The sequence below is a fragment of the Epinephelus lanceolatus genome, chromosome 22 (genome assembly GCF_041903045.1).
Source record: "Epinephelus lanceolatus isolate andai-2023 chromosome 22, ASM4190304v1, whole genome shotgun sequence".
Lineage (NCBI taxonomy): Eukaryota > Metazoa > Chordata > Actinopteri > Perciformes > Serranidae > Epinephelus > Epinephelus lanceolatus.
The window spans coordinates 28530420-28558367 of record NC_135755.1 but is presented as its reverse complement, the minus strand read 5'-3'; the positions used below and the strand labels follow the sequence as shown (position 1 = coordinate 28558367).

At 42.7% G+C, this 27948-nt stretch overlaps 1 protein-coding gene across 3 annotated transcripts; it reads left to right on the top strand.

The window, feature by feature from the left end:
* Nucleotides 1-255: 255 nt before the first annotated feature.
* gigyf1a (GRB10 interacting GYF protein 1a) lies at nt 256-27862 on the top strand. Of its 3 annotated transcripts, none has more exons than XM_033652030.2 (26): nt 256-503; nt 5716-6342; nt 6454-6517; nt 10426-10555; nt 11142-11237; nt 11430-11547; nt 12228-12336; nt 12748-12950; nt 14408-14637; nt 14803-14923; nt 15110-15301; nt 16004-16158; nt 16483-16651; nt 16817-16983; nt 17659-17762; nt 17894-17994; nt 18148-18221; nt 18508-18645; nt 18856-19071; nt 19194-19408; nt 19618-19775; nt 19977-20140; nt 20441-20485; nt 20920-21064; nt 22006-25295; nt 25440-27862. In XM_033652030.2, the coding sequence occupies exons 3-25, from the start codon at nt 6483-6485 to the stop codon at nt 22071-22073; spliced, it is 3153 nt and encodes a 1050-aa protein (XP_033507921.1). In that variant the 5' UTR covers nt 256-503; nt 5716-6342; nt 6454-6482; the 3' UTR covers nt 22074-25295; nt 25440-27862. The 3 variants fall into 3 exon arrangements, with proteins under 3 accessions (XP_033507921.1, XP_033507920.1, XP_033507919.1); XM_033652029.2 differs by having other exon boundaries at nt 16817-17040; XM_033652028.2 differs by having other exon boundaries at nt 16817-17118.
* Nucleotides 27863-27948: the final 86 nt, after the last annotated feature.

Genomic DNA, 27948 nt, shown 5'->3' with positions numbered 1-27948 from the left:
CGTTCCTGCCTCGTGAATGTGTATTGAGCTGGCTGTTTCTGATTTACACCTTCACTACAGTCTCGTGCTAAAGTTAGCCTCGCTGCTCAGTTTACTGGCAATTAAACCCATCCAGCTTCGACGCTCTGCATTTGAAAATGCCGTTGCAAAGTGCCGTACACATTGGTGTGCAGGCTGGTAAATAGGGGTGTGTTTGCCCTGCTACAACATTGGTTAGCCGCTTGTCAATGTCCAGTCACGTGGTATCACACGGACGGCCATGTTTCCGAAACACAAACAACAAGAAGAGCAGCGACGAGGAGCCAGCAGACACATACAGATACGCAGCAGCGACCGTTGGAGGAGAGGGGAAAAATAATAAATAAAATACAGAGCACGACTTTCTGAAAGTACGATTCTGTCGAATGAATACGTTTACAGTGTTTAAAGAGACCAATGCATACGATATATTGGCTGTAGACACGCCGTGCAGACAACCAGTCTGGTAGCTATAAACAGTGAAGGTAAGCCATGGTTCCTCTTTGCAGCCTGTCTTTTAGCTAGCTGGCTAACGTGAGCTAACAAGCTAACCTCGGCTCTTGCAGCCCGAATGGTATGGATTTATCTGTCGAGAGAAAAGCCTTCGCATTAGGCTCTTTTATGGTGAAAACCGCTGTTGTTTTTGCCATTGTGTTTTGTGTTGTTTACATCGCATTAGCCCTAGCTGAACACCGACAGCGGAGTGGAGGTGGTCGTCCGCACATTGGCGGAGCAGGCCGGGGAGTCTGATCCCAACACTCCGCCCCCTCCGCCATCATATCTGGTGTCATTTGAACCTACAAGCAAAGGCCTTTACGATCAACGCATACCTTGTGCTAGGTTAGATAGCAAGTTAGCTAACCCATCTCTGTTAACAAACTGAAATATGATAGTGTGAGTTGCTAGTATTATCGCATCGATTGATTTTATCTTCCTTTAGCCACAAATCAGTTTGCTGTAATTGGCTTGAAAGGCGAGCAGTGAACGCTACACGCTAAAGTAACGTTAGCTCCCGACCACTGACGGTAGCTAATGTCGACTCGAGCTATTTTGTCAACATGTTAGCCATCTTCACGACTAAACAGTTGAGCATTGTTCAGTTTGCTAAAGTTGCAAATTGGTATACATAAAGTGCTATAGCTGTAGCTTCGTTTTACACTCGGTATTCTCGTAGTTTAAAATTATAATCCCGCCACATTCTGACGTGCGTAACATTCGCAAATACCCAAATGCATAAGAAATGTCATGTTCTGCAGGCAGCGTTATTTCTGCGTGACCTTGCCTCAGTTTTCTCAGTGCAAAGTTATTACTAGACAATAAAGATATTAATCCTGAATGTTGTGGCCTGGAGTCCGGAGTGAAGTTATGAAATACTTTGGAGTCATGATACTCACAAGCGGGGGACAGATGTTTAGGTTAAAGTTATGTATTCTGAATTATTGCAGTTCTATGTAAATGTGTTTTATCCTGTTATTGAATCAGGCTATTTCTTGAATGAAATGCAATTTGTATGATTCTGAAATCATGATCAAGTCGAGTGTATCTTGTTTTGCTGCTTTTAAACTGACAAATAATTGCAAAGTCTGTGCTCATTCAGCTCACCAAACATTACGTTAGAGTATGAAAGCCAGCATCAGTACCCAGATATCGAGGCAGTCTCATCAGTACCCAAAAGGAGTTTATCAAAAAGTATTGGAAACCATGGGTCTGATGGAAATAATGCATTCCCGTCTGTAACAGTGGCCCTTGTTCTAGTTTACCACCATGAGAATTATATTTTGTCACTTAAGTTTCTGTAGGTTGACATACACACAGGACCAACTTCATCTCCAGCAGATAAACCTAAAATGAAAAAATTATTTATACCCACGATGCAGTCTGATGTAAATTCAACCTGTCAGCATCCAATATTCCATTTGTCTGTTGCCTTAAACGTGTATATTTCAGTACTGTCAGTTGTGTGATTTAATATCGTTGATGCTACTCAGAAGGTCTACTCTTAAAGTACGCTACTACAATCATGTTGTACCGGATTTCCTGTAATTACATAGTGTAAGTCAATTGCAATGAGGCATTATAGGTTACAGGAGCTGCAACACTAGCAGTGAGTGGCACCAAAGACTGCCAGCTTCATTCACAATTACTTCCATTGAAAACAATTAAAAAGTGCGCCATATTGAATTTCAAAATGATTTAGTGTCGATACAAAATACATATAAAATGCATATATAACATGATGTCAATAAGCATCACATATGCATCAAAAGCATTTTTTTTAAAATTATTATTATTATTATTATTATTATTATTATTATTATTATTACAACATGTCAGAGGACTTTCTAATTAAGTAAACAGGGATGTGTAAGCAGTGCTAAAAAAAATTCTGGCATTGTGACAGTATTGACACTTGACGCTATAGCCCCTTTTACACTGCCAGATTTTCCGCAAATGTCAGGCCGTTTTGCCAGCCAGCTGCAAGCGTTTAGACACACAGAGGCGGAATAGCGAGTTGATCCAAGGCGCCTAATTTAGGCCCTCATAGGTTAGTCATATTGGCGGAACCCTTTTAGTTTAAGACCGAGGCGGCCTTCCGCACCAGGAGGGGCTGTTGATGACTTGTGGGAGGAGCTGTTGATGACGCAGAACGTGCGAGGAAACAGAAGGAAGAAAGAACAGGAAACAGCTGATAGCAGGAATTAGCGAACAGCTAGTAGCAAGAGGGAAACACAAACCTCACAGACACTGTAAAGATGAGCAACTGGGGAGACAAGGAATTGCGCGCCCTCCTTCTCCTCGCAAACGAAGAGGCCATTAACCGTCAGATGACGGGAGCGGTGAAGAACAGGCTGATTTACGAGAGAATCGCCACCTGACTAGCCGCGGCTTCCCTCCCATGTCACTGTTTACGTCACACGCTGAGTTACACGTTTTGTTACTTGCTCACGCCCCCCATTGCCCCAAAAAAGCCACATTCTGTATAAACAAAAGTAGGCAGGTGGCAATTTGCCACACTCCCCAATTTTGTTTTTATACTGCCAATGCTGAAAAAAGACTGATTGGGCTTTCCTGCAAATTCGCACAATTCCTATCTAAAAAGGGCTTATAACACATCTGTGTTACACGAGTCATTCAGAATGACATATTTACTGTTGGCCCAATCAGTTTTCTTTTGAGTAATCATTTATCACCAGAAGCTGAATACCTCTTCTTTTATTGTGATTGGCAGGTTTTAGCTTGTTTTAACCAACAAGCATCAAACAAACTCAGAAAGCTGAATCAAATGAAAAATGTTTCTCAGCTAGCATGGAAGTGCTAACGGCATGTACCATGCAGCTGCAGGGAAGTGAGACTCAGTATGTTTACATGACCTAAGAAAAAATCCATTTATTGTGTTAACCTGACTAAAACCTGACTTTTAAAATACATGTTAGCATGTTAGTCCAACTGAAATTGTACCAAATTGAATTTCTCAAAGTTGAACCAACACACTCAGACAATGTGATTGGCAATCGAATTATTCCTGCATGTGTACAGTTGGTCGGAACAAAAGCGGCTGAGGTGCCCTGCGCATGCTCCACAGTGTCCGCCCCAGGCTTTGACCCTGAAGTCAGAAGCATTAAATGCACAATAGAAGAAGAAGCCAGTAATAACATGGCAAAATCTACATCTAGAGCCATGCATGTTTGGATTGATGAAATGAGTTGTAAAGTTGTCCACCGTGGTACCAGTGTGTTGCTAGCCAAATGTAGCTAACTCCTTTGTCGATTGTTTGGTCTGTGATGTTATAGGTCAACCGGAAAAAGGACCAATACTAGCAAGCTGAAAGGGCATATGGGCACCTATCATAGTGGAGTCAGGCATATTTTGGTCAATAAATCGTTTCCTTCCCATGCTTGTATACTGGAACAAGGATGGTAGTCCAATTAAATGGCCTAGTCGAGCTAATTCGGTAACCGGACTTGTAAACTTGCACTAACGGTGCATGTAAACTTACTGACTGAGTTGTAGGTTAGAGAGTTATGTAATCCTTAAAGACAAAAATATCTGGACAAATTTAACTAGTTATTGATTTTGTTAAGTTGAAATGGCATGTATTATGATAATCAATTTAAGTTCACATTGTGCAGTTTCACCCACTGTAAGCAGAGGGGCCAAATGAGGAGTAACAATACACTGAAATCCTTCCCTGTCGCTCTACTCGCCTCTGTTCTCGAGGATTTCGTAAAGAGTTTCTTTTCCAACAGTTCTTCTGAAAAGCTGTTCCAGGGGATTTTTGTCCATATTTCAAATGTAATATACATGACAAATGTATGACTTTGTTATATTAACAAAGCTAATTATTTTGTCAGCATTCAAACTCTACATCTCCCACATAGCTTTGACTGTGTGCCAGTGACTAAGACTCATGGTGGAGTTGGGCGTTATTGATTAAAATCTTGTATTGATACCTGACTCAAGATGTATCATCCCATTGATGCAAAAATCCTGCAAGTCCAATATAGCCAGAAGGAGTCCTGCTAATTTCCAACATTGTGCACAATGGCTTAATGCAGCCAGTGATATTAAAGAGATAGATACCTCCATAGAAGCAGTAGATAAAGTCATTAACTCTAAACAATTTTCTATGGCCTCACAATATATACTGCCATGTCATCTAACCCTAAACATTGGATTATTTTATCAGCTTTCAAAGTGATTATAATTAGGTACAGCTGATAAAATCTGTGGGTTATTTAAGTGACTAGAACTGATGGGCCCTGATACTGTAGAAAAAATTGATTCAGAGCACAAAGATGCTTAAGTTGATAGTTTTATGGTTAAATTATTGGTTTAGGCTATTTTCTGTTGTCCATAAAGTTAGAGTCGATTACAAAAACAAATACACAGCATTATATCAGAGCTCTAAACAACAACAAAAGTGAATTCTAGATTGCGCTTGGGAGACATAATGTCACTGTTTTTGCATATGATGGCACATCGCCCACCCCTACAGTGTTAAAAGAAATAATGGTAACAGCCGAGACAACTATGTTCCTTCTGTCATCCTCAGTTGTACATCTGTCACTATTAAAGTGATGAGGCTTACTCATGTATCATTAAATATAACAGTTTAAATAATAAGAATGCTTGGTCTATACCCATGTCACAGAGACACACAAGCCATATAAGAGCATTAACTGTTGATGTTTGGTTGCTTGGATATTGGTGTAGTTGCCATGGCATTTTCAGGAATTATCCCCCAAACAGCTGCATGATTTTAGCGGCAGCTGGTTGACAGCATCACTGAGATATACTCCCTAGATTTCTGGATGGAAAATCTCCTGCGAGCAGCAGGAACATAGGGCCGAGATTGAGCGCTACACTAGAATTAGTTTGCTAGTTTCATTTATCCGGTGCAGGAATACCACCGTGTTTTTCCTCCAGCTCAGTGTGCCGTAACGGATTGATCAAATCAGGCCAGTACCTTTCAGTGAGTCCAAGGCACGCTGTGAAAATAGTGTGTCAAGGCTACACAACGGAAAATCAAATTACACTTCCTTTCCTATCACAATATAGGCGGACTGCCAAGCTGTGAAAATGCATCTCACCGACAGCTAATTTATTAAGTGTACACTTCTAACATTATTCTTTCCCTCTGTCTTTTAATCGTTTCATTTCTCTGATCCCTTCTCTCCAACTCTGCTTTATTTTCAGTGGTGCAAAGGGAGGAGGACAGGAAATAAAGGAGTTACCTGGAGGGTCTCCGTCAATCCACTTTTCAGTCGGAGCGAGAGAAAAAGGCACGGAGGGAGAGAGAGAGAAAAGAAAAGAGGAGTGCGAGTCGCGTCTGCTCTTGGCAGCTGTTCCAGCAGCCTGTTTCATTGTTTTGGCTGTTATTTCGTTCCTGCGTTACCTTTTTTGATGAATAAATTCATATTTTTAACTTTAATGTGAGATAGAACTGCTGTAAAAAAAAAAAGAAAGAAAAAAAAAGAAAACATTATTACTAGCAAGAGTGTTTTATTTTGTTCCATCGTTAATTTCCAAGGTTCTTTTTGTTTCTTTTTTTATGTTTATCAACCCTTTTCAGCTGTGAGTAGCAGGAGCTTCCATTCTCCAAACTGTTGTCGAACCCCCTTCCTTATCTAGTTAGGACCTGATAACCTGGTATTCCTCAAGCACCTGAAACTGGCAGCTATTCTCTTTGTGTCTGTGTGTTTGGGGAGCTCTGTGACCACAGCTTAAGCACCACTCAGCCTTCTAGTCACCTAAGCCTAACTAAAGCCAGCCAGCTCTAGCCTGGTCCAGCCCAGTCCAGCCTGCTCCGATCATCTGGACAGGGTAAGGCAGTGTGCGCCACATTTGTTCTTTACCTTGTACATTTTTTCACAACTTGACAGCAGCTTGTTTTCTGCAGTAAATAAAACTGAAACTATTTTTTTTTCTCCTCAGATACTCAGTTCTGTGTGGACGTGAGGAATATGACTGCTGAGACTCTTAACTTCGGCCCAGAATGGTAACTGATCTGATTTCTTAACAGTATTTCAGAGAAAGTGGTATTGAATACATCGAGAAGTAGCTCCTGAACATAATATGTGATTGCTCTCAGGATGAGTAGATAGATTGTTGGCAACGATCACTTTGATGATTTTACTCCGCTCAGTGTATACTGGAGCTTTTGAGACCATTTTAATGACTTCCACGTTTTAAAGGAATCTTGACTTCAGTCTTCACATTCTGTCATGAGACCTAGATGGTAAATGGACTGCTTGAGTGTGGCAATTAAATTGAATGGCAGTTTGCTCTCGTGATGAGATTATTTCATGTGTAAAATTGACATTTTGGTCTGATGGTGAAAGGAAAGGTCAACAGATTAATTAAAACTGGGATTCACTGCAATCCACTTGTCATGGATCAAATTGGACCAGGATTGTCGTACTAGATTTTAGATGTAGATGATGTAGGCAAAACTAGGGCTGGGCAATATGGCAAAAAATGTAATCAAAATCATTTTTTCCATGTTAGTAGATAGTATAATTTCACAATATGGCCAGTTTGAAGAGTATCCTGATAATATACAAACTTTCTGAACTTTTTTCCTCAACAATTTCCTTTGCGTTGGAGGATAACAGGAGTTCACTTTCAGCACTTTAGCCTAACAAGCTATGTGGCTGTGTAAAACAAACTGGGTGTGAATGAAGAGCACGCTGCAAGGTATTGTGGGCAGAGTGGCCCAATACGTCACATTTCTGCAAATTTGAGTTGAGCTTGGACAGCGGGTGTTTGATCATACTGTCTCTTTCCCTTTTGTTGCACTTACGGATCATGAACGTTGTCGTCGTCGACACCTGTATAGTAAATCCTAACGTCTGTTTGATTCCTTCTGCTGCGGGCTCTGCCCTGAAGTTCCGCTGCTGTCCACTGTGTGTGCGCGTGGGAATATATTGAGTATATATGACTGGACCGTGTGTGGTCAGGGTACTAAATCGTGGCCTCATTGCTGAATTTAAAAGTTTAGCCTTTAGGTAGTAGTATCCCATGACCAGCAGAATATTTAGTTCTCAGTGTGCGGCAGATTTAGAATGAGCTGCAGTCATCAGCCCCTTTTACACTGCCAGATTTTCCACAAATGTTGGGCCGTTTTGCTGGCAAGCTGCGAGCGTTTAGACACACATAGCCCGATTGGCGAGTTGATCCGAGGTGCCCAATTTTCCGCCTCATAGGGTAGTCATATTGGCAGATCCCTTTTAGTTTAGACAGACCGAGGCGGCCTTCCGCAATGGGAGGGGCTGTTGATGACTTGTGGGAGGAACTGTTGATGACGCTGCACGTGCGAGGAAACAGAAGGAAGAAAGAACAGGAAACAGCTGATAGCAGGAATTAGCAAGCAGCTAGTAGCAAGAGGGAAACGCAAACCTGAAAGACTGTAAAGATGAGCAACTGGGGAGACAAGGAATTGCGCACCCTCCTTGCCCTCACAAACAAAGAGGCCATTAACTGTCAGATGACGGAAACGGTGAAGAACGGGGAACTTAAGAGAGAATCGCTGAAGGACTGACCAGCCGCGGCTTCCCTCCCACGTCACTGTTTACGTCACACGCTGAGCTACACGTTTTGTTACTTGCTCACTCCCCCTGTTGCCCCAAAAAGAGCGCATTCTGTATAAACAAAAGTAGGCAGGTGCTGCACTCCCCAATTTTGTTTTTATACTGTCAATGCTGAAAAAAGACTGATTGGGCTTTCCTGCAAATTTGCCCAATTCCTATCTAAAAAGGGCTATCGAGTTGAACCTGTAAAAGCCCCATGAGGACATAATTGAGGACAGTTTGCACCACAGGCAATGGGGAAACTCTGTCACTCAACCGATTAGCTGTTTTTGGTTTATAGGGCTGGCCCAGCTTTGCTGCAGTCCAGCCAACAGTGGCCCTATTTGTAGAGATTGCAACTGAAACAATTAATCGATTAATCAATTAGCCACTTTACAGACGATTAAGTAGCAACTGTTTTAATGAACAAAATAGTTTGAGTGACTTTTCATGGCAAGATGCCAAATATTTGCTGGGTCAAGCTTTTCAAATGTGAGGGTTTGTAGGCTTCTTTGTTTCAGGTGATAGTCAGCAATTTTTTTGTTGTTGTTTTGGACTTTTGGTTGGACAAATAAGGTGTCTGAACATCAGACGCAACATTTTTTAAACATAGTCATTAACTAAGAAAATAATTGGCATAATTGTTAGTTGCATATGTTTCTCTGGACAAAGAGACCAACCAATATCACTATTGAGGGGTGAGAAATGTACTTGTTTATTTCCTCCCCATGGACAAATTAAGCATCCTTCCTTCCTTCCTCATGGCAGTAGCCTTATAGTCTACAGTTCAGTGTGTTGGTATATGTAATTTAATGTTTTCGGTTGTAGCTTTTAAAGGCTGTTTTCTCTTATATTCACCGACTGTGGGAAAGCAGCTTTTACCTGAAATTAAAATGCAGGTATTGTCACAGCGGTGTCCCGTCCATCTGTCTGTCTCCCTGACATTTTTCCTCCTCCTCAGTGGATGCTTGTATAACGATTAATGGGGGGTGTAGTCTTCGTTTTGGTAGCACTCAATCTCTAACAGCCTGTGACTGCTGTGTGCATTCTTGGTGCAGTGCCAGCCTTGCAGAATATTTCTCTCTTTACACATCTGCAGCTGCTTTCCTCTCAGTGGCCCTTCTAGCCCACTTTTATCCTCGCACCCTTTTAATACAGCTATAGCGGCCAGGTCATGCGCTCACCACATACAGCTGTCTGGCCAGCATGTTTACAAGTCTTTTAATGCCTGTTAGCGTTTAAAAATTATTTAGTCCATTTGAGGTTTTGTTGGCAGCAGAGTCGGCGTGTATGTTAGTCATTGTGGGAGAATTCAAAGTGAAAACATTCTGCCTTGTATTGAGATTTATGTAACAGTTATTAGGCCGACCTTTGCTCTATAAGACTCTCACAAAGGATTATGTATGTATAGATTGAAGTGTGTGTTTAGACGGTTGGGGAAGGAAGCAGGATTTTTCCAAGCTAAATACAAGTGAAGTGGATACAAACATGCAAAAATATTTCTCAGTGTCTCACCCACTGGCATGTTTGCTCAGCTCTCTTATTATACATATTAGGTGCTGCATCACTTTTTTTAACCCTCTTTGATATGCCACATGCCACCAACTGGTCTTTCATGATGCTTTTCTTTTACCTCTTCCACCCTACACCCCCCTCCACACCTCTCAGAGCTCCATGTGGTTTTGATGTGGGGCTGTGAGTCAATGGCACATTTTGTAGAGGCATGTGAATGGAGCCATTGTTAAACAGCAGGCCTTGGAATCTGGCCTGCTAGTAATAGCTTTTTAAAATGAAATCTTGAGATTGGAAAGCTAATATATCATCTGTGTTGAGCCAAGTGTATTCAGGGGGACCTGCGTGGGAGGATGGCTGACTTGTGACAGAACATTTAGTAAATTATTTTTTCCCTGCTGCAAGCTGGATGCTATTGGATATTTTTTTTCTCCAGTTCAGATGGGAAAAAAATCTATCACATTTACACAATAGCAGTTATTTTTTTGTGTGTGTTATGTGCCAACAAGGGAATCCGCACAAGTTATTTGTGAGTGATTTTTCTGCATTGTATGTCAGCTCCAGTCAGTAGACAGAGTTATTGCGAACATGTGGCTCTAAAGATTTATTTCCTGTTGAAACACTGACACCTGACCAGTAGCTTAGGTTCCTGGTTTATATGATATTGTAAAAAATATATACACATTTATATTTTTTGAAGTTGCAGCAAACATTGCATGCAGCAGTGAGATGTCTTGATGGTCTCTTTAAGGTTCATACAAGAAATGTTTATGTAAAAAACACATTATCCTAATTCTTAATGATTCCTGTACTCTTTCTCACGCAGGCTCCGTGCACTGTCCAGTGGGGGGAGTGTGACGTCCCCCCCTCCTTCCCCCGCCATGCCAAAGTACAAGCTGGCCGAGTACCGCTACGGCCGAGAGGAGATGTTAGCACTTTATATCAAAGACAACAAGGTTAGTTGGAAGGTTTCTTCAACGACTCAATGCAACATTCAGAGTGTGAGTTGTCTGGTCACGGTTCCCAACATGGAGGTGGCTGAGCCAGTGGCTAGCAGCTAACAATGTTAACTCCATAAATGGTGCTATGCAATGGCAACCGCTCTGACAGAGCTAACAGTGTTAATCGGGGGACCATCGCTACAATTCTGCGATGAAGCCCCCCTGGTATCAGCACTAACTACGATGTGACACAGTGCTGAGTGGTAGTGATGTGCTTGTTAGTAGTATATGCACATGCAGTGCTATTGCATGCCTGACCGGACCTGCTTACCATTACTGCACAATATCTTTACATAGCAAACAGTGGTTTGCTGCTGTATGCATTGAATGTCACATACAGACCCTTTAATGTTTCGCAATCTTGATAAAAGTGATCAAGCACTGTCTAAACACCGGCATGTATGTTGCTTTTAAACTTCCATTGACCTTCCCATCCTTAAAAATGAATACCTGTTTGTAGGTCAGTTGTTTTTTGAAGTTTCTGGAAGATAGTTTTGAAGGCTATTTGTGTCTTCCTAAATGCCTGTTGTTGTTGTTTTAGGTCCCAGAGGACATGCAGGATAAGGAGTTTGCTGCTATTCTGCAAGATGAGCCCATGCAGCCACTGGCACTGGTGCCTCTCACTGAGGAGGAGCAGGTCTGCCACAAACACACGTCCACAAACGCACTGATACCTGCAAATGTTGAACTGCTTTCAGCTTGTCATGTGATATCTCATCGCGATACGACCTCAGTTTGAAAGCGAGCCGTTCTGTCGGTTGACGAATGTGGCTGTGAGCTCACATTCCTCACATTCCTCCCTTTCGCTCTTTCCATTCTCTCTCTGCAGAGGAACTTCTCCATGTCTGTGAACAGTGTGGCGGTGCTGAGGCTCATGGGAAAAGGGGTGGGCGGGGCCGCCCCAGCTGGAGTGGTCCGAGGACGAGGGGCCACACGAGGCGGTCGAGGTAAAAACTAAAGGCAGAAAGCCCTTCCCAGACACATATTAGAAGAGGAAAAAAAAACGGCATCAAATAAAGCACAGCATTGATTCAGCCGACGTGCACTCATGATAAATCCACAACCACTTGTGCTAAAACTAACACGAGTCCAACAGTAATGCTGCCCAAAACCCTTGGCTGAAACTATAATGGCTGTTATCCAGGGAAAGTAAAACAGTTTATTCAAGCCAGCCACTGAAGTGTTTATTTCCCTCTTTTCTTCCACCATCTTGATGCAGCACACTTCCTCTTGGCCTGTCTAAATAGTCCCTCTTTTGTCCAGCCACACCTGTATAAAGCCACTGGGCTCTTGAACTCACCTTGTGCACACAGAGCACTCTGCGCATGTGAACGGCCAATGTAAACACTGGCCGTCCGGTGCAGGACAGCCAAGGAAACAACTTTGAAGAATAATGCTGTGTGGGTTTCGTAATTAGCATGCATGTGCTGGCATGTGTGGCTTTGCAGTTTGATCTAATCAAACATCGGTGCAAGACATTTTGTTTAATTATAAAAGTGCTTGTTGAATTAGAACACAAAAAATATTTGGCTGATTCAACAGAAAAACTGGCTGATCACAAGTTCTCTCATTCAGATGATGATTATATTAAATATAAACACTTAATTCTCTGTGTGTATTCGATCAGGACGAGGTCGTGGTGAAGGTGGATTCTACCAAAGAAGTATTGAAGATGCGGAGGTGGGTTTCGGCCGCAGCGTCCGAGAGATACACCGCAGCCAGAGCTGGGATGACCGGTAAGAAAACACCCAGCACACACTACCTGAAGGTCAAATAAATCATAGTGCTCCATGGCATAGTAAAGGCGTATATCTGCGCTGCTGATAGAAGCTGTCATCCAGTGTAATAAACTCAATAATCCGCTCTGGTATTTTTGTAGAATTTCGCCCTTGTGGGATGATTTATCTCACTTTTGCAGACACCTTCTCTTATCAGCCTAGGCTGAACTAAAGTATCAGCTTGTTGTGTTTCTTCAGTAGTTTTTCTTCACAGGCCTGGTTAAAATATGTGAATTGCTATCTGTGGTGATGAGATGCAAGTTTGAGCTGGACATATTTCTTAAAGATAAAACTGGCTGCATGTTTTGGGCTTGTTTTCCTCTGTTTATCACTTAAGGGATTCCTCTCAATTTCCCTTCCTTCCCTCAGGGGCGAGCGTCGATTTGAGAAACCGCTGCGGCGGGAGGTGGGGCGTCCTGGCTTTGAAGAGACTGGAGGTCCCGCGGGTCCAGGGAGGAAGGAGCACACAAGGGCTGACAGCGATAACTGGCGCATCCTCCGGGAGGAGCAGGAGGAGGAGGAGGGGGCGGAGCCTGGCACCAACTGGAGAATTGCTGGACCCCGCAGGGATGGTATGATAAATACAAACATTTGTTTATTGATTTTACTGCTGCCTCAAACTCATTTTTTTAAATGAAAGCTATACCCAAGAAAAAGCAAAGGTTTCATTATTAATTTTCTTTTTAAAATACACGATGGGCAGTCCATACACCTTTTGATGTGATTTTATTCGCCAGTATGGAGGGACTGCTGCAGTTAAGACTGGGTTTGGTGACGGTTGTTTAACACTCAGTTTGCTGGCATTTCAGTGCAATTCTCTGTTAAAGCAAGCACGGACTGAAAATGTTCCAATTTAGTTCTGGACCTATTGCTTACTCACTGACTTTAAGTCCCAGTGAAACCGAAGTTATTCCGTCCTTAGCTTCTGTACTGTGACGTATTTCCTAGTGAAGCTAAATATTTGAGTGGTGTTAAGTTACAAGAGGGATTTGAATCAAATCCTTGGCAATTGATTGGGCTGCATAAAAACAGGCAGGCTTAGAGTTGCATACAAGATGCAGCACAGTCTGCTGCCGAGTGGACTGTTGCCTCCCCACATACCACCCTCACCATTAGATCAGGGGAAGATAGAGGGAGAGATGAATGAATAAGACCTCTACCACATTGTTTCGGAAATGAAAACAAAGGTTTTCCCACTGTTATCCAAACACACATCTTCTCCTTGCTTTGTTAGCTACTACAACCAGTAAACAGTAAAGTGCGGTTAAAAATATGATACAGATTTTTTGCCATATATTTGCCATATAACAAGAGATAAATGATCAATAACACAGGTACACAGGATTTAAACTTGGAAAACTTGTTTTTTATTTCACTGGGTCTTTAATTATATTATGTGTTTATTACATATTATTACATCTCAATCCCAAACGATTTGCCCTTACTGTAATGTTTAGAGAAGAACTTTTTCTCAAAATATACAGGTAACTAAATGATTCATATGTGGGTTACATGGCCATTTGTATTCAGTAACTTAAAACCACATCAGACCTGGCCTGTTTGGTTCTTCATATGAGCAATAATACTCTGAGGCGTGAATGAATTCAAAAGGCTGACACAACCATTCAAATTAGTCTAATCACACAATGTGAAAGATTAAAATAGTTCTTAATCCATGCCATCAAAGCTCAGTTGTGACAATGTGCAGCAGATCTACCCTCAAACATTAGATACAGTGACATCCAGTGGCAGTGAAGTGATTTCAACAAGGCAAAGCAGATTGTAGCTGAAACAGAGCTGCACTTTGAAGCAGTTTCTGAGGATGTAACAGTCACATTAAGAGACCAGATGACTTTCCGAAAACTCATCTTAAACTCTGAACAGGTGATATATAACAGATTCCAAGACATAATCACTGATTGTCTGGGTAACTGCTGTAACTTGGTAATATGTTTCTCCTATGAAACCTTGTCTCTGAGCAGCTACTTGTGACATTATCTTCACTGATGGTGGTTCACTTCTTTGCCAGATGGTGGTCCTCGCTCAGCAGGCTGGCGGGACCATACCGGTCCAGGTGAGAGTCGTCGGAGGAAGTTTGATTTTGATTTCCGGGACTCTGAGGGCCACGGTGGTGGCCGCCGGCGTGCAGGCAGCGAGGGACTGGAGGACGACAGGGACGGCCTGCCCGAGTGGTGTACAGATGAGGAGGATGGAGAGATGGGCACATTTGACTCCTCTGGAGCTTTTATGCCTTTGAAGGTATGCTTTTAAAATACTTGCAACCACTGGTATTATTAACATTTTCACAGTAGCAGGCTCTTTGAATGAAGTACCAGCTCTTATTTCAGTAAAGTCTTTATATGAAAATGAGTATTTGTCGCACTCTTCAATTTCCTCTTCCTCTCCTGGTCTTCCTCTTGACAGAAGGGTGGCAAGGAGACAATCCTGGAGGAGGAGTTGGAGTTTAAGGGGATAGAGGAGGAGGAGGAAGAGGAGAGCTTTGCTGACATGGAGGGGAACAGTGCCGAAGGAGACAAAGACAAGGGTATGGAAAGATTTAATATTTTCTTCATTTAATGATTTTAGAATGTCAATAAAACTGGATGAAATGGAGCACAGTATATGAGCCCTTTGCCCCTTCTCAGTGTGCATAGCAGCCAGTTTTTTGCACTTTGTCTGCACAGTTTTTCCCAGTTGGTCACCCTTCCTTTCCTCTGTTCTCTCCTCACAGAGAGTAAAGATGCTGGCTCTGCTGTGGGGGATGGCGAGACGAAGCCAGCGTCACCATCCTCCTCACCTACAGCTCCCCAACACTGCACCCCTCCATCCCTGGAGCCTCGGCCCAGCAACGCTGGCCCAGCGGTGGACAACCCTCAGCTGAGCAACAGCCACCCTGTTAAGGCCAACAACACGCCTAGTGAAGGTACGCCTGGCTCCGTGGCTTTTTGTGTTTAAGCAGACTTTAGTGCAACAACACGAAGATAGATTAATTTAGCAGCATTATTTAACTATTTATTAAGGCAAGTTATTTTGCATTGTGAAACGTTAAAGTGTGAAACAGGACTGCATGATGTGGAGAAAATACAAATGGTATGAACAGTTGATTTTGTTAAACATGGGTAGGAGCTGGTGCTTAAAATGGCTGACTCTCACAAATTAACCCAAGTTAAAAATGTATTTTTAACCTTTGCATTCTTTTTGGAAACACTGGAAAAATATGATTGTTGCAAGGAGTTAATTTCCAGAGCATCTCTATCCAAACATTTGGCTATTTATACTTCTTTCTTGAATTACAAACTCTGATTTGAAGCATTAAGTGTCGTGCCATGGCTCTGTAACTTTAGAGCTTTTGGCTTCTTGCATTCAGCTAAGCCCTTTTAGTCTCAGGACAGTGAATGTGTGGGAGGAAATTCAGCCACGTTGTTATTTTGGCTTGATACACAATATGTTTAGCCCCAGTCATTTAATATCTTGTTTACTGAACCCGCTCTGCTGTTCCTGCTTTATCAGATTCAGAGCCAGTAGGTGGCTCTACCCCCACATCCAACCTCACCATCCCATAAATAGACATACTAAAAATAGGGCCCATTGTTTCATGAAAGTTTCGTCTTGTTGTTTTTGTCAGACATGGCTCCGGCAGGGGGCTCCAAGGCCCAGCTGAGCCCCGGCGCCCCCGCCTCCTCTAGTCTGCCTCCCCCACCCCCTTCCTCTGCTGCTCCTCTCCTCCCTCCACCTGGAGGAGACGCAGAGGACGATGAGGGCATGAAGCACCTGCAGCAGGTAGGAACAACAGGAGGCACATTTCAAGCAGCTGTCTCAGAAATGGTGTATAATTATAACAGGAAGCAGATTTAACTTTAATCAACTAGTGATTATTTTGCTTCAGAATATTCTAGACTCATTACATTGAATAAACAATGAATATGTAATCTGTGCAATGTACCCACGTCAGTCATTGCAACTTAATTTGTGCAGATCCACCTGATGGTTAAGCTGAATTAGAAGATGCAAGCTAACAAAAGTGAACTTAGCAGGTAAATTGATGTGGGGGGTTTAATGACAGCCTACATCTGTGTGTGTGTGTGTGTGTGTGTGTGTGTGTAGGAGGCAGAGAAGATGGTGGCATCACTGCAGGACACTTCTTTGGAGGAGGAGTGTTTCACCCAGGCTCTGCAGCAGCAGCAGGAGAGCAGGAACACAGCAGCTGCTCTGCCGCTGTCACATGAGGCTGCCATGAAGTGGTTCTACAAGGACCCGCAGGGAGAGATCCAGGGTATACTCACACACCTCGGCGTTTTATATACTTATACACTCATAAATACAAGCGTAGCGTAGTGATTCATAAATATGGCTGTTGTGTGAAGTAGCTGAAATGAGGCACACAACGTCAGCTACATAATCGCTACTCTCTCTCTGTCTTTCTCCGACCTACTACCAGGTCCATTCACCACAGTGGAGATGTGCGAGTGGTTCCAGGCTGGCTACTTCACCATGACCCTGCTGGTGAAGCGGGGCTGCGACGAGGGCTTCCAACCCCTGGGGGACGTCATCAAGATGTGGGGCCGCGTGCCGTTCGCCCCGGGGCCCTCCCCGCCGCCCCTGCTGGTGAGACAGCCACCACCAACGCAGCGCCCGCAGCCCAACCGGGGGCCCGCCGGGACTGTGAGTCAGAGCTCAGCCAACGTAGAGGATGGGGAGGGGAGGATGCAGAGGAGAGGGAAGATTGATAGACAGGTTACGGTAAAAAAACAATGATTCATTCAAATTCAGTTAAACATGAGAGACTACATTTGAAAGTTACTGAAGTTGCCCCCACTTGTTTTTAAGACATTGTATTTGTATTAATATCTTGATTCCCTCCTGTAGGATGTGGGAAAGAGTTATCAGTATTCAAACCACAGTAATATAACCATATGCAGTGGCCTCAAGTAAAAGACACTTGTTGCATGTAAGCTTCAAATTAGTGGAGCAGAACAGGGCAGGTTCCCTGCCTTCATTTTAAGTTGTAATGTAACACAGATATTGTCCCATGTTCCTGATTGCCTATAAATGTGGCACAGTTGATCAGATGTTTGTGCATCTATGATAGCATGTTACTTTAATCCTGCACAAATTAAATGAAGAATTATTAAATGGTCCATTTGCAATAGTTTAGTGAAGTTTTTTGCTCCACAAACAGTTCTCTCCTAGCTTTAACCCACTGTACATGGACAGCTGTGTTTTGGTATCCTGAGTTTGAGTATGCATTGTACTGACTGCTGATTGCTGTCTTCTTTTCAGGGAAACCTGGACCAGGATCGCCTGAAAAAGCAACAGGAGCTGGCAGCAGCAGCAGCTATTTATCAGCAGCTCCAACAGCAGCAGCTATTCCAGCTCATTAACAGGTAGGCCTACGGGGGAGGCGAAGGTTTCATCTTCCATGTCTGGACAAGTGTACATTAATTTGTGCTTGTGTGGGAGGAGATTTTGACTTTGGACTTTACCTTCAGTGTTTGACTTTGCCTGTGCGTTCCAGGTGCAGTGAGCAGGGTATGATGCCTTCGATGAACAGGTCGATGTCAGTGCCAGATACAGGGTCCATGTGGGACATGCATACCTCAGCTTCACAGCCGTCAGGTATATTCTAGACTGCAACTCGGTCCTGTGTGTGTGTGTGTGTGTGTGTGTGTGTGTGTGTGTGTGTGTGTGTGTGTGCGCGCATGTGCAAATACATATGAATGGATGCTGTACTTAATAATGCTAACATAACCCGATTTTATTTCCATGCAGGCGGTGAAGCCAGTCTTTGGGACATAACAATGAATCCTTCTACTCAGGGTCCAACTCTCGAACAGCTTCAAAAGGTGGGTTGAGTCGTGAGGTTTTCAGCCTTTGAATGCAAATTCATATCTACATCTGCTAGCTTTGTTTTTTTATGTTACGTGTCTTGTGCATATTATCAGTTTTATTGCATCGCATTGTCATCACAGCTGAAAACTTTCAATTTAATGCACTTTTTATTGCGTACTAGAAAAATTGGTAGCAATGCTAGCAGGCACAATAACCTTAATGAAAATGGATTGTGTCAGGAAACCTTTTATTTGCTTATTTTGATCTATTTTAATTTGACTCCCGATGTTTTCCCTTCAGCTCCAGCAGGAGAGGCGAGACGCTGAACTCAGGGCGAAGCGTGAAGAGGAGGAGCAGCGTAAGAGGAGGGAGGAGAAAAGGAGGCAACAGGAGGAGCAGAAGAGGAGGGAGGAGGAGGAGCTCTTTAGACGCAAGCAGGTGAGTTGAAGGAAGGATCTATTTTTGAAAATTGTAATGGCTTTTTCTTTTGTAACAAGAAATGTTTAACCTTTCACGTTACAGGTTTGGCTCATGATAACTGAAATATTCTCGGCACAGTTGTGCTTTGAGTTTATTATGCTGAGGATGGCTTTTCAATGGCTATGGATGCTGTCCACCGAAGTATTGACCCCTCATATCTTCCTGTAGTGTCGCCAGCAGCAGGAACTGATCATGAAGTTGCTGCAGCAGGCCCCCCAGCAGCAGGGTCCTGGGGCAGGCAGCTCAGGCTGGAGCGGGACTCCCTCCTCTGGGCTATCCAAGGCAGGAAAGCCCCCGGCTCTGGCTCTGCTGGAAATGCAGCAGGAGGCAGAGAGGCTCCTGAAGCAGCAGCAGCAGCAGAGAGCCCAGCAGCAGAGAGACCGCGTGAGTTTCTGCAGCTTTAAATTAAATGTTTCAAAGGTTTCATACAGACAGTCTATACCATTAGGAATACAAAAAGAAAATGACATGTCATTTGTCATAATGATGTCTCGATCCATTTCCAGCACTCCGGCATGTCGATGGGGAGCTCCTCCATGGGAGGGCAGTGGGTGGATGGTGTTGGCATGTGGGGCGGAGGTATGGAGGGTAAGGGTGGCAGTGGAAGCTCTTCAGGCAGCATGGGCATGTGGGACGAGGCTGTGAAGAACCAGTCCAGCCTCCGTGGCAACAGCAACAACAACATGGGCTTGAAGAACAGCCGCAGCAGCCCCTCACTCAGGTACATGCGACCACATAAACTAAAATGAATATTACTGCACGCCAAAGATATATTTGATGGCCTGTTAAAAATGCTGCCCCTTTACCTGTGATCCTTTTTTCACACCTACTCAGGCAGATAGCACTGTAGTATGAATTTATATGTGGTGTAGTTGACAAACATAATTAATATGCATTGAATTTATGCATCAAACTGTATGTCCTCTGCAGTGATCAGTACATGATGCGTCGTAAGCGGACTGATGAGGAGGAGAAGCTGCTGAAGCTGCTGCAGGGCATGAAGCCTCAGGACGGCTTCACTACCTGGTGTGAACAGATGCTGCACGCTCTCAACACCTCTGCCAACAACTCCTCCTCCTCTCTGGATGGTAGGCTGCTCGGCTTTAAATTATTTATTTAGCAGTGTCAAGGTTGAGGAAAATTAACCTTAAATTCCGATGGCTGCTTACTACGTGTTAAATCCACTGTGTTTTTATTTTTCATGCACTTAAGAGTAAGTTGATCTCTGCACCTTTCCCACATTTCCAGCACTGCTAATCATTTCAACTGAATGGTTTTTTTTTGTGAAGTTGCCACTATTGTGGCATACCTGAAGGAGGTGGAGTCTCCCTATGCAGTACTGGACTTCATCCGGTCCTACCTAGGGGACACAGTGGAAGCCAAAGAGTTCGCCAAACAGTTTCTGGAGCGACGTGCCAAACAGAAAGCCAACCAACAGAGACAGCAGCAGCAGGTAGGCCTGAGCCAGAAAGGTCTTATTAAAATGAAAACAGCGTATGTCTAAAACAACCTGTTGCATACAGTTATCATTAACTCCCCCAATACACACACTGAACATTTTGAGTGACAGATCTGGGAAATGGTTTCTGTTATACTGACTGTTAATGAAGAGAGAAGACAATAGCATGAGTTTGGACGTTTTATATGAAAGTCAGGGTTGTATAACACCAGGACACTAATAACAGCCTAAAACAGCTGTAAGAGAAGCCTTTGAAGTGTAAATCCCTCCTCTTCTCCTCTTTATCTACCCCAGTTATCAAAGGAGGTGGCTGGACTGAACATGAACTTCCCTCTGCAGGTAAGTCAAGATATGCATTTGTAATGTATGCAGATGGAGTTTAGCCATTTGTGGGAACAGCAGGCATTGTGATTGTGTCTTTTTGTGTCTCCTGCTGCTACAGCAGCCCTCCATGACATTACCCTAATGTAAGCAGTGTAGATTTGATGGGACTTTCAAGGCTTCTTCAAATGTATGTTAACTTATTTGTACACTGGTTGCTGAATATCAAACCTGCGTCGGCAACTTCAAATGTCAAAACAAAAATCCACATTTTGTACATCACTTCTGGGGACAGTCAGTCTGTCCTTGAAAGGATGGACTCTTGTCATTTTGTCACAGCTGATTTAAAAAAAAAAAAAAAAACTACAAACACTTTTTTTCGTGTGGCCATTTAGAATATCTAGACCAGCATTTGTATCATTGACTTCATTTCTCTTTTCTTTGTTTTATAGGACTCAATGCGAGGTATGAATCCAAGCACCCTGCAGTCCATGTTTCAAGCCAGCCACATGGGCAAGGCTGGTCTCTATGACAACCAGGGCGGAAAGATGAAGAAGAAACAGCCCATGATGCTGCACTCTGACCCCAGCATCTTAGGTACGTGACCCCCACCTCCATTTAATATGTCTTCCTTTTGACTTCATTTGTCTGTAAATGGTGAGAATCTATACATAGCCAGCTTTAGATAGCTTGACTGCAGATTAGCGTTGTGAGTAAACAAAACACTTAAGTTATTTAATACACAAAACAAGCCAAAATGGAAAGTGCATTCATCATCTGGAATCAAATGAAGTCTAAGAAACTACATAAGAAGACACGCAGCTCTCTGAAGCAGCAGCAGAAAGCATCACATCTTATTGATGACTTGTTTGCACCCACTCCAGGTGGTGAGTAGGATGTGCTCATAGGGTTGGCTTATGTCTAAAGTTTATTTATGTGCCCATGAGCTGTGTGGAGCCAGGGATGGGATACGGCGCACTCTTGAAGTAGATGTAAACAGGTGGCCAGACAAACGTGGTGTAGGCAAAAATGGATATTGTAATCTGTATAGTTTGGGCCTTATTAGTCTGTTTATATAGAACACAGTGGAGGGTAAAAGGTTGTCCACACACTGATTTGTACAAGCTCTCCAAGATTAGATTGATATAAACCCCTGCTGTTTCTAACACCTGTTTGCCTGATGAAGATTGTGCTGGTTGAAAGAGTGAATCAGTACACACTACACTCATTTAGAGCGATACGCGCTAGCTCCAAGGCTTGGTTTGACAACTATCTGCCTTTTCTACATTTAATTATAAACAGTAGTAAAGGTTATATTTATGGTTTGGTGAGGAGTTTTTGTTTTTTTCATGCATTTACAAATAAGCCTTAACCATTCCAAAACAGAGAGCTCCTCTTATCAAATTATTTCTGGCTTGCATCTTTATCCCTTGCCAGCCCTTCTAACTCCCCCACGTCCCATCCTCCTCTGATCTTACTCTGCTCTCTCCGTCTCTTCTCTGTGCCCTCCTTGCCCCGCCCCCCCCTCCTCCCTGCAGGGTACTCATTCCACAACACGGGCGAGTGTCTGAGCCTGAATGAGATGGAGATGGTGGAGGATTACTGATGTGACGCAGCGCAGCAGCAATAGCTACCTGAGGCCTTCTGTCTTTTAATCAGACAAACCTGATGACGAATGTGCACTGCTGGGGGAACCAGGGGGGTGGGGGATAGGAAGGGAGCAAGCGTGAGGGTAGGTGCAGGGTGGAGGCGCCTGGATCTGCGCCTCCCACTCTTTCCTTCCCTCTGGCAAGAAAAAAAAGGGCTCCCTGCTGCACCAGTTGATCACTTGAGCAGGGGAGAGGGGGGTGAGGAGGGGTGGTGTTAAAAGGAAGATGGGTATCCTCTGGCACTCAAAAGATTAAGCACCTTATACTGAACTAATGCACTTTATTGAGATGGGATTTGAATAGTTTTTTTTTTGTTTTGTTTTTTTTTTTGTGTGTGAATGTGTGTGTGTGTGTGTGTGTTGGGAATCAGTGCGGCATACAGTGTGTGTACAAACACATTACCTGTGTGCATCAGAACTGGAAGGGGGCGGTGAAACAGTCGGTCGGTGGGGTGAATGGTCGGGCTGTTAGGTTTTCAAAGTCAGGGGGACCTTTTAGTTGAAACCTTATCAGAGAGCAAATCCTTTCTCGAAAGACAAACACTGTTGATATTTCTCTTGTTTAGCATTTTTTTTACGTTTATATAAAAAGTAAAGCTATTGAAAAATGGATTATAAAAAAAAACTTGAAGATTTGCACTTGCCTAAAAAAGAAATGACAAAAACAACAAAAAAAAATCAAACAAATGGGGTTAGTTATAGAAGTGAATATTTTTGTGAATGTGTGTGAATGACTGTGAGAGCGCGCGATGGTTGGTTTGTGTCAGTAATATACCAGTCTGCACAATGTTTTTTTTTTTCATTCTTTTGTTGCTTACCAAGATGTATGAAACATAAGAGGCCATTTTTTGTCTTTTTTGTTCAAATGGTAATTTTGTATTCTCATGTTAAGAGAGTGTGTGCGTGTGAGTGTGTGTGTGTCCCTTCTCCAAACGGGGACTTGAATGAATGAGAGAGAGAGAGGGGGCAATTGCACAACATATCCTTTCTCTCACCAGCTCTTCATCCCCAGATAGACGAAATAGAAATGCATACATTTGTAAATGTTAGCTTTGCGCTCATCACATGATGACCACCACTAGTTTATTTCCCTTAGCCTCTCCCAATGGGGAGCTGTCTCTAGGCCTGTGAGGACTAGCAGGCAGGGCGAATCATGAGGGACATTACTGTGTGTGCATCGGAATGAGACTTTGAACGTATGTGTGTGTTTGTGTGTGTGTGTGTGTGTGTGTGTTTTCAGTGTGCATGTTCATTTACTGTTCATAGAAATGAGTTAAGACTACAGGTACTCATTTTGAATACATGTGCTTTTTTGTATGTGTATGAATGCACATTTGTGCCTAAGAACTTGGATAGGGTGCGTGGCCATTGAGACATTAACTCTTTTTTGAGAGCGAGTGTGATGTGTGTCAGTGCTCAGCACAGTGTATGTAAAGTATGTAAGTTTATATCGTAAATATTTCTAGTTCATTCTAGGGGTGATCCATCGGAAGGTTAGTCCAGTCTGTTTTTTCCTGGGGTGTGATCACGTTGCCTTTTGTCAGCTCTCGAACTTGTGAATGAAAGGTGTCGAGTTTCTGACTCTGAAAAAAAAAAAAAAACAGCATCTTAATGTGCAAGTGCACAGAACGGTGCATGAAATGTTAGCATATTGTGTTACTTATTCGTTGTTGCAATTTGATAATGACGAGTTTTTCTTTTTTTAATGAAAAATATATATGAATATATACATTATATACAAAGTTTAAAAAGTATTTGGACTAAGATAATGAGCACTTGGGGCTGCTATTTTTGTTGTGTGTTTTAATTTTTTTTTTTCCTTAATTTTTTTTTCATTTTGTTTCAGTATCGCCATGTGAAGTGTGTGTATTATTTCTTAAGAAAATATTGAATGTATTCCAAAAAAATGACAAGAAACCCGTGCTGATACCAGATTTTTTTTTTTCCTCAGAAGATTTCAAAAATGGAAACAAAATACAAAAAAGCTTCAAAGAGTTTAGCAAGAACTTTTTTTTATTTACACAGTGGAGAAGAAAAAAAAAAACTCGGGATGGATACAGTTGAACACACTGCCTCTACAATCCTGGTCGTACAAGTAGTGACTAAGAATTAAAAGAAAGGACTCTTTCTATTCCATACTGGAGCTTTGGTTGTTTACAAACCACATGGATATCTGTGGGTGCAGTTTTGTTTTTGTTTTTTGTTTAAATTTTTCTTTTTGTTCCCACATAAGACGGGTGGGGTTTGCAAGTGCGCTTCTGCCATATGGACATTGAGTGGTGTTGGTTATTTTTTTTTTAATTTTTTACTTTTTTGAGGAAGAGTGGCAGGCATCACAAGAACACGGACAAGATCCTCTAACTGGACCTTTGCGTGTGGTTGTGGATCCTGAAACGCGATGATCAACCACGGAGCGGAGGCGGGGAAAATCAAGGACGGGCTCTGTTTTGTGGAGAACGGAGTGCAGGGCTGCAGAACCCTAGAGGGAACTGAGAGGGCGATATGAGTACACACTTGTCTTCACCTCAACCCTCATAAGCACTCACACCCTGCCCTCACCAACTCACCTATGCACTTTTGTTCATTCAAGCTGTGAGGTACCATTTTGGGGATGGGAGCACAATTACAACAGGAGGATTGCTACGACTTTGACAAAGTCACTGAAAAGATATTCCCAAACTGAAACAAGAGACTCGAGAAGCATGTCTTCTCCCACCTCCTGTGTATATATATCCATATTTTTGTATTATCTTTCAGAGTAGAAAGAAAAATTTGCAAACGGATGAAGGAAAATTCATGAGACGTTGATTATATGGAGTGAATGTTCTTCAAGGAAACCAATCTTTTTGAATATAGTTTGAGATAGACTCGCTGTGAGATTCCCTTAGTTTGCCAGTAGCCCTGAAATAATCAGGGATGGAGGGGGGGAGAAAAAAAAACATGGACTGAGGTGTTGGACATGCTACAGTGGCTCCAAGACTGACTGATAGTTACTTATCAAAAATGGATGCTGCCGTCGCTACAAAGAGCCCAGCCAAGAGTGTTTGATCAACATGCACAGTAACGAGGCAGACGTGGGTTTGAAGAGCTGTTGGCAAGGATGCTTCCATTTCATCTCCCAACCCGATGACTGCCTTGAGAGCTGAAGAGTGACTGCAGGAGGAGAAATTGTTGGCAATGGTGAGATATTCTTGCTTAATTTCCTCTTGGCGCTGTATACTAATGACTTAATTTGATCCATTGACTTCAGGTTAATCTTGTGGCCCTGTTTCTAACAGAATAGTTTGGTGACGATGGGCTTGTGCTCTTTCTGTCTCCTCACAGGAGTCTGGCTGTGCTTTATTTGCTGCCCTCTGCAAGGAGGATTTAATCTACAGCCAACCCATGAACCAGTTAACCCTAAACCTGTCCCTCGAACTTAAACCCTAAGAAACTTTTTTTCTGTCTTGACCTCGGACCGGGCAGGCCATTGGCATTATCAGTTGGACAGTTACCAGATGAAGTTACAGGTTTATCGACCATGGATCCCATCTGTGTTGGAAGTGCTAGGTTGGGGATTTGATCAGGCGCTCCCCGGCGAGGAAGAGGACGAAGAGGCACGAATCGCCCAGATGTCATCACCCACCTCAGCCTGAGACTCTCAGGTGGTTGCGTGGAGGTCTTCTAACCAGCGGGACAGAAGACCTGCCCTCCTGCCCAGACGTCAGAGACTGAGAGCTGGACTGGGTTTCGATGGACGTGGCTGGATTACATCTGAGTCACCAGAAATCCCTGCAGCTGCGGAACTGGATGAACTGAAAGAATTGTACAAAAAAAAAACCAACAAGACTTTGAAACATGACAAAACACAAACGCGTAGCTACATGTCACATAGATTCTAGAGTTCAAAAGAGTTGCAGACACTACATGCGCACCTACAGCGAAAGCAACACACTCAGTTACATCGTCTGCACACATGATAGGGCTGCATCAATACAAACCACACAGATACAGACACACACAAGCATCATCGCTCATCAATATAAACGCTGAGCTCTGTAAATAATGTAAAAGTTTGTGTTTTGATTTTTCTCATAGTGGTTTTGCTTTATTTCTCTGTTCAACATGCCTTAAATTGTATAGTTAAGTCCTCAATGGCTAACTGATTTTTTTTGTTGTCCAAATGATGAATTTAAGTTGGAAACCACCTCCTTAACTGTCCTCTAAAGTCAAAGAAAGAAAGGAGCTTTCTACAAGACTGTTTACCGTTGGCCAACAGGACTGTCTGTTCTGTATTAATTTGATACATGTATGTCTGATCACCATGGAAGTTACTATTTAGCTACAGAGTAGAGCAGAAAGCAGTCTTTGATTAATCTGATTTTGCTGGTGGTTAGCTTTTGTTGCCCTTTTGGTTTCCTTAAAATGAAGAGTGGATTTGTTCAGATTTCCTGTTTAGATTATCGCTGAAGGTGCAGGCTTAATAAAGGGCTGTAGTCTGTACTGTCTGGAGCTGAGCTGATGGGGTGGGATGCACAGGATTGGCTTAAAACACAGATTTGTTGCTGTGTGGTAACTATTGTTGGATGTACTGCTCCTGGCGAAACTGAACCAGAATGACAGGTCCTCAAATTTCAATACAAGCTGGGGCTTTTTGGTTATTTTTTTAACACTCCGGGAGGCTTACATGTATTGGAGGCAACTAGGTGCTTTTTAGAGTTTTGAAATTTCAAGTCAAGCTTGTGTTAGGAGTGTGGTTGTAAGAGCAAACTTGCATTATTTGTAGTAGTTGTGGGGTTTGACACTAATCCTTGAGGTGGGTCACAGCTTGGCCCACATTGCCTTGCTTTTGTCTGTGCAGTGTTTAGTGCTGCTCACGATCCCTGATGGCACTGAATAGATAGGGAATTAACTGGTCAGTTGTGTGTTGTCTGAAAGGAAATTCTATGTCCTGAACATTTGGAGTGTCTTGTTCCATTTTGTATATCTAATTGGATTTGAGAGATTAATGCTTTTAGTCAGCCAGTTGTTTTCTTGTGTCCTTGATAACTAAACAAAATGCAGTTTTTAATCCAAATGGCAACTGATCGTCATCGAATACCTTCAGCTTAGACTTGAATTCACTTGTACATTTGTTAAGCTGAGGCTGTGTACACTTGGGTAGCCACAGTAGGTATGTCATAACTGTTGATACTAAATGGTTACGAAATTTAATGTTGTAATCAGTTGCCAAAACAAAGAAATTGACTTTAATCATATGAGTGTACGATCAAGTCTCTTATTCGTGAATGACTTAAAAAATACCTTTGAGATTTTTAAAAGCTGATACTGTGTGGCATTAGTTGTTGGTCAATCTGTCTGTCTTAAAAAGTAAAACGGAAATTGTTTGCAGTTTATTGTACTGCACTACACGTGCTTTTATGGTTAGATTAACTGCCATATTGTGTTGTCAAAAAGCCCCGGTTGTTTGGTTGCAGCCTCTGAAAAGATCATGTCACGGCCTGTCCGCTCAAGTGTAAGAAGTTGATTGTCTGGTTTATTTTAGCTTTGGTAACTGTAGTTCCAACAATGTTGTAGTTATAAAAGATACAATGAGAGTTTTATCCCAGTCAGCTCAGCTCCTTTGCTTAATAAGTTTGAATGTTGTTGAAATAACAGCATACATGTAATGAAACTGTTTTGGAAAAGAACAACTGAACGATGTGTAAATAGTTTGGCTTTTGTTTGTTTGAAGAACAAAATAAATAATAAATAGCATTTAGCAGTGACTGACTCAGTATATTTTTAATTGATTTTTATTTTGTCCAAAGTGTGTGTGTGTGTGTGTGTGTGTGTGTGAGAGAGAGTGAGAGTG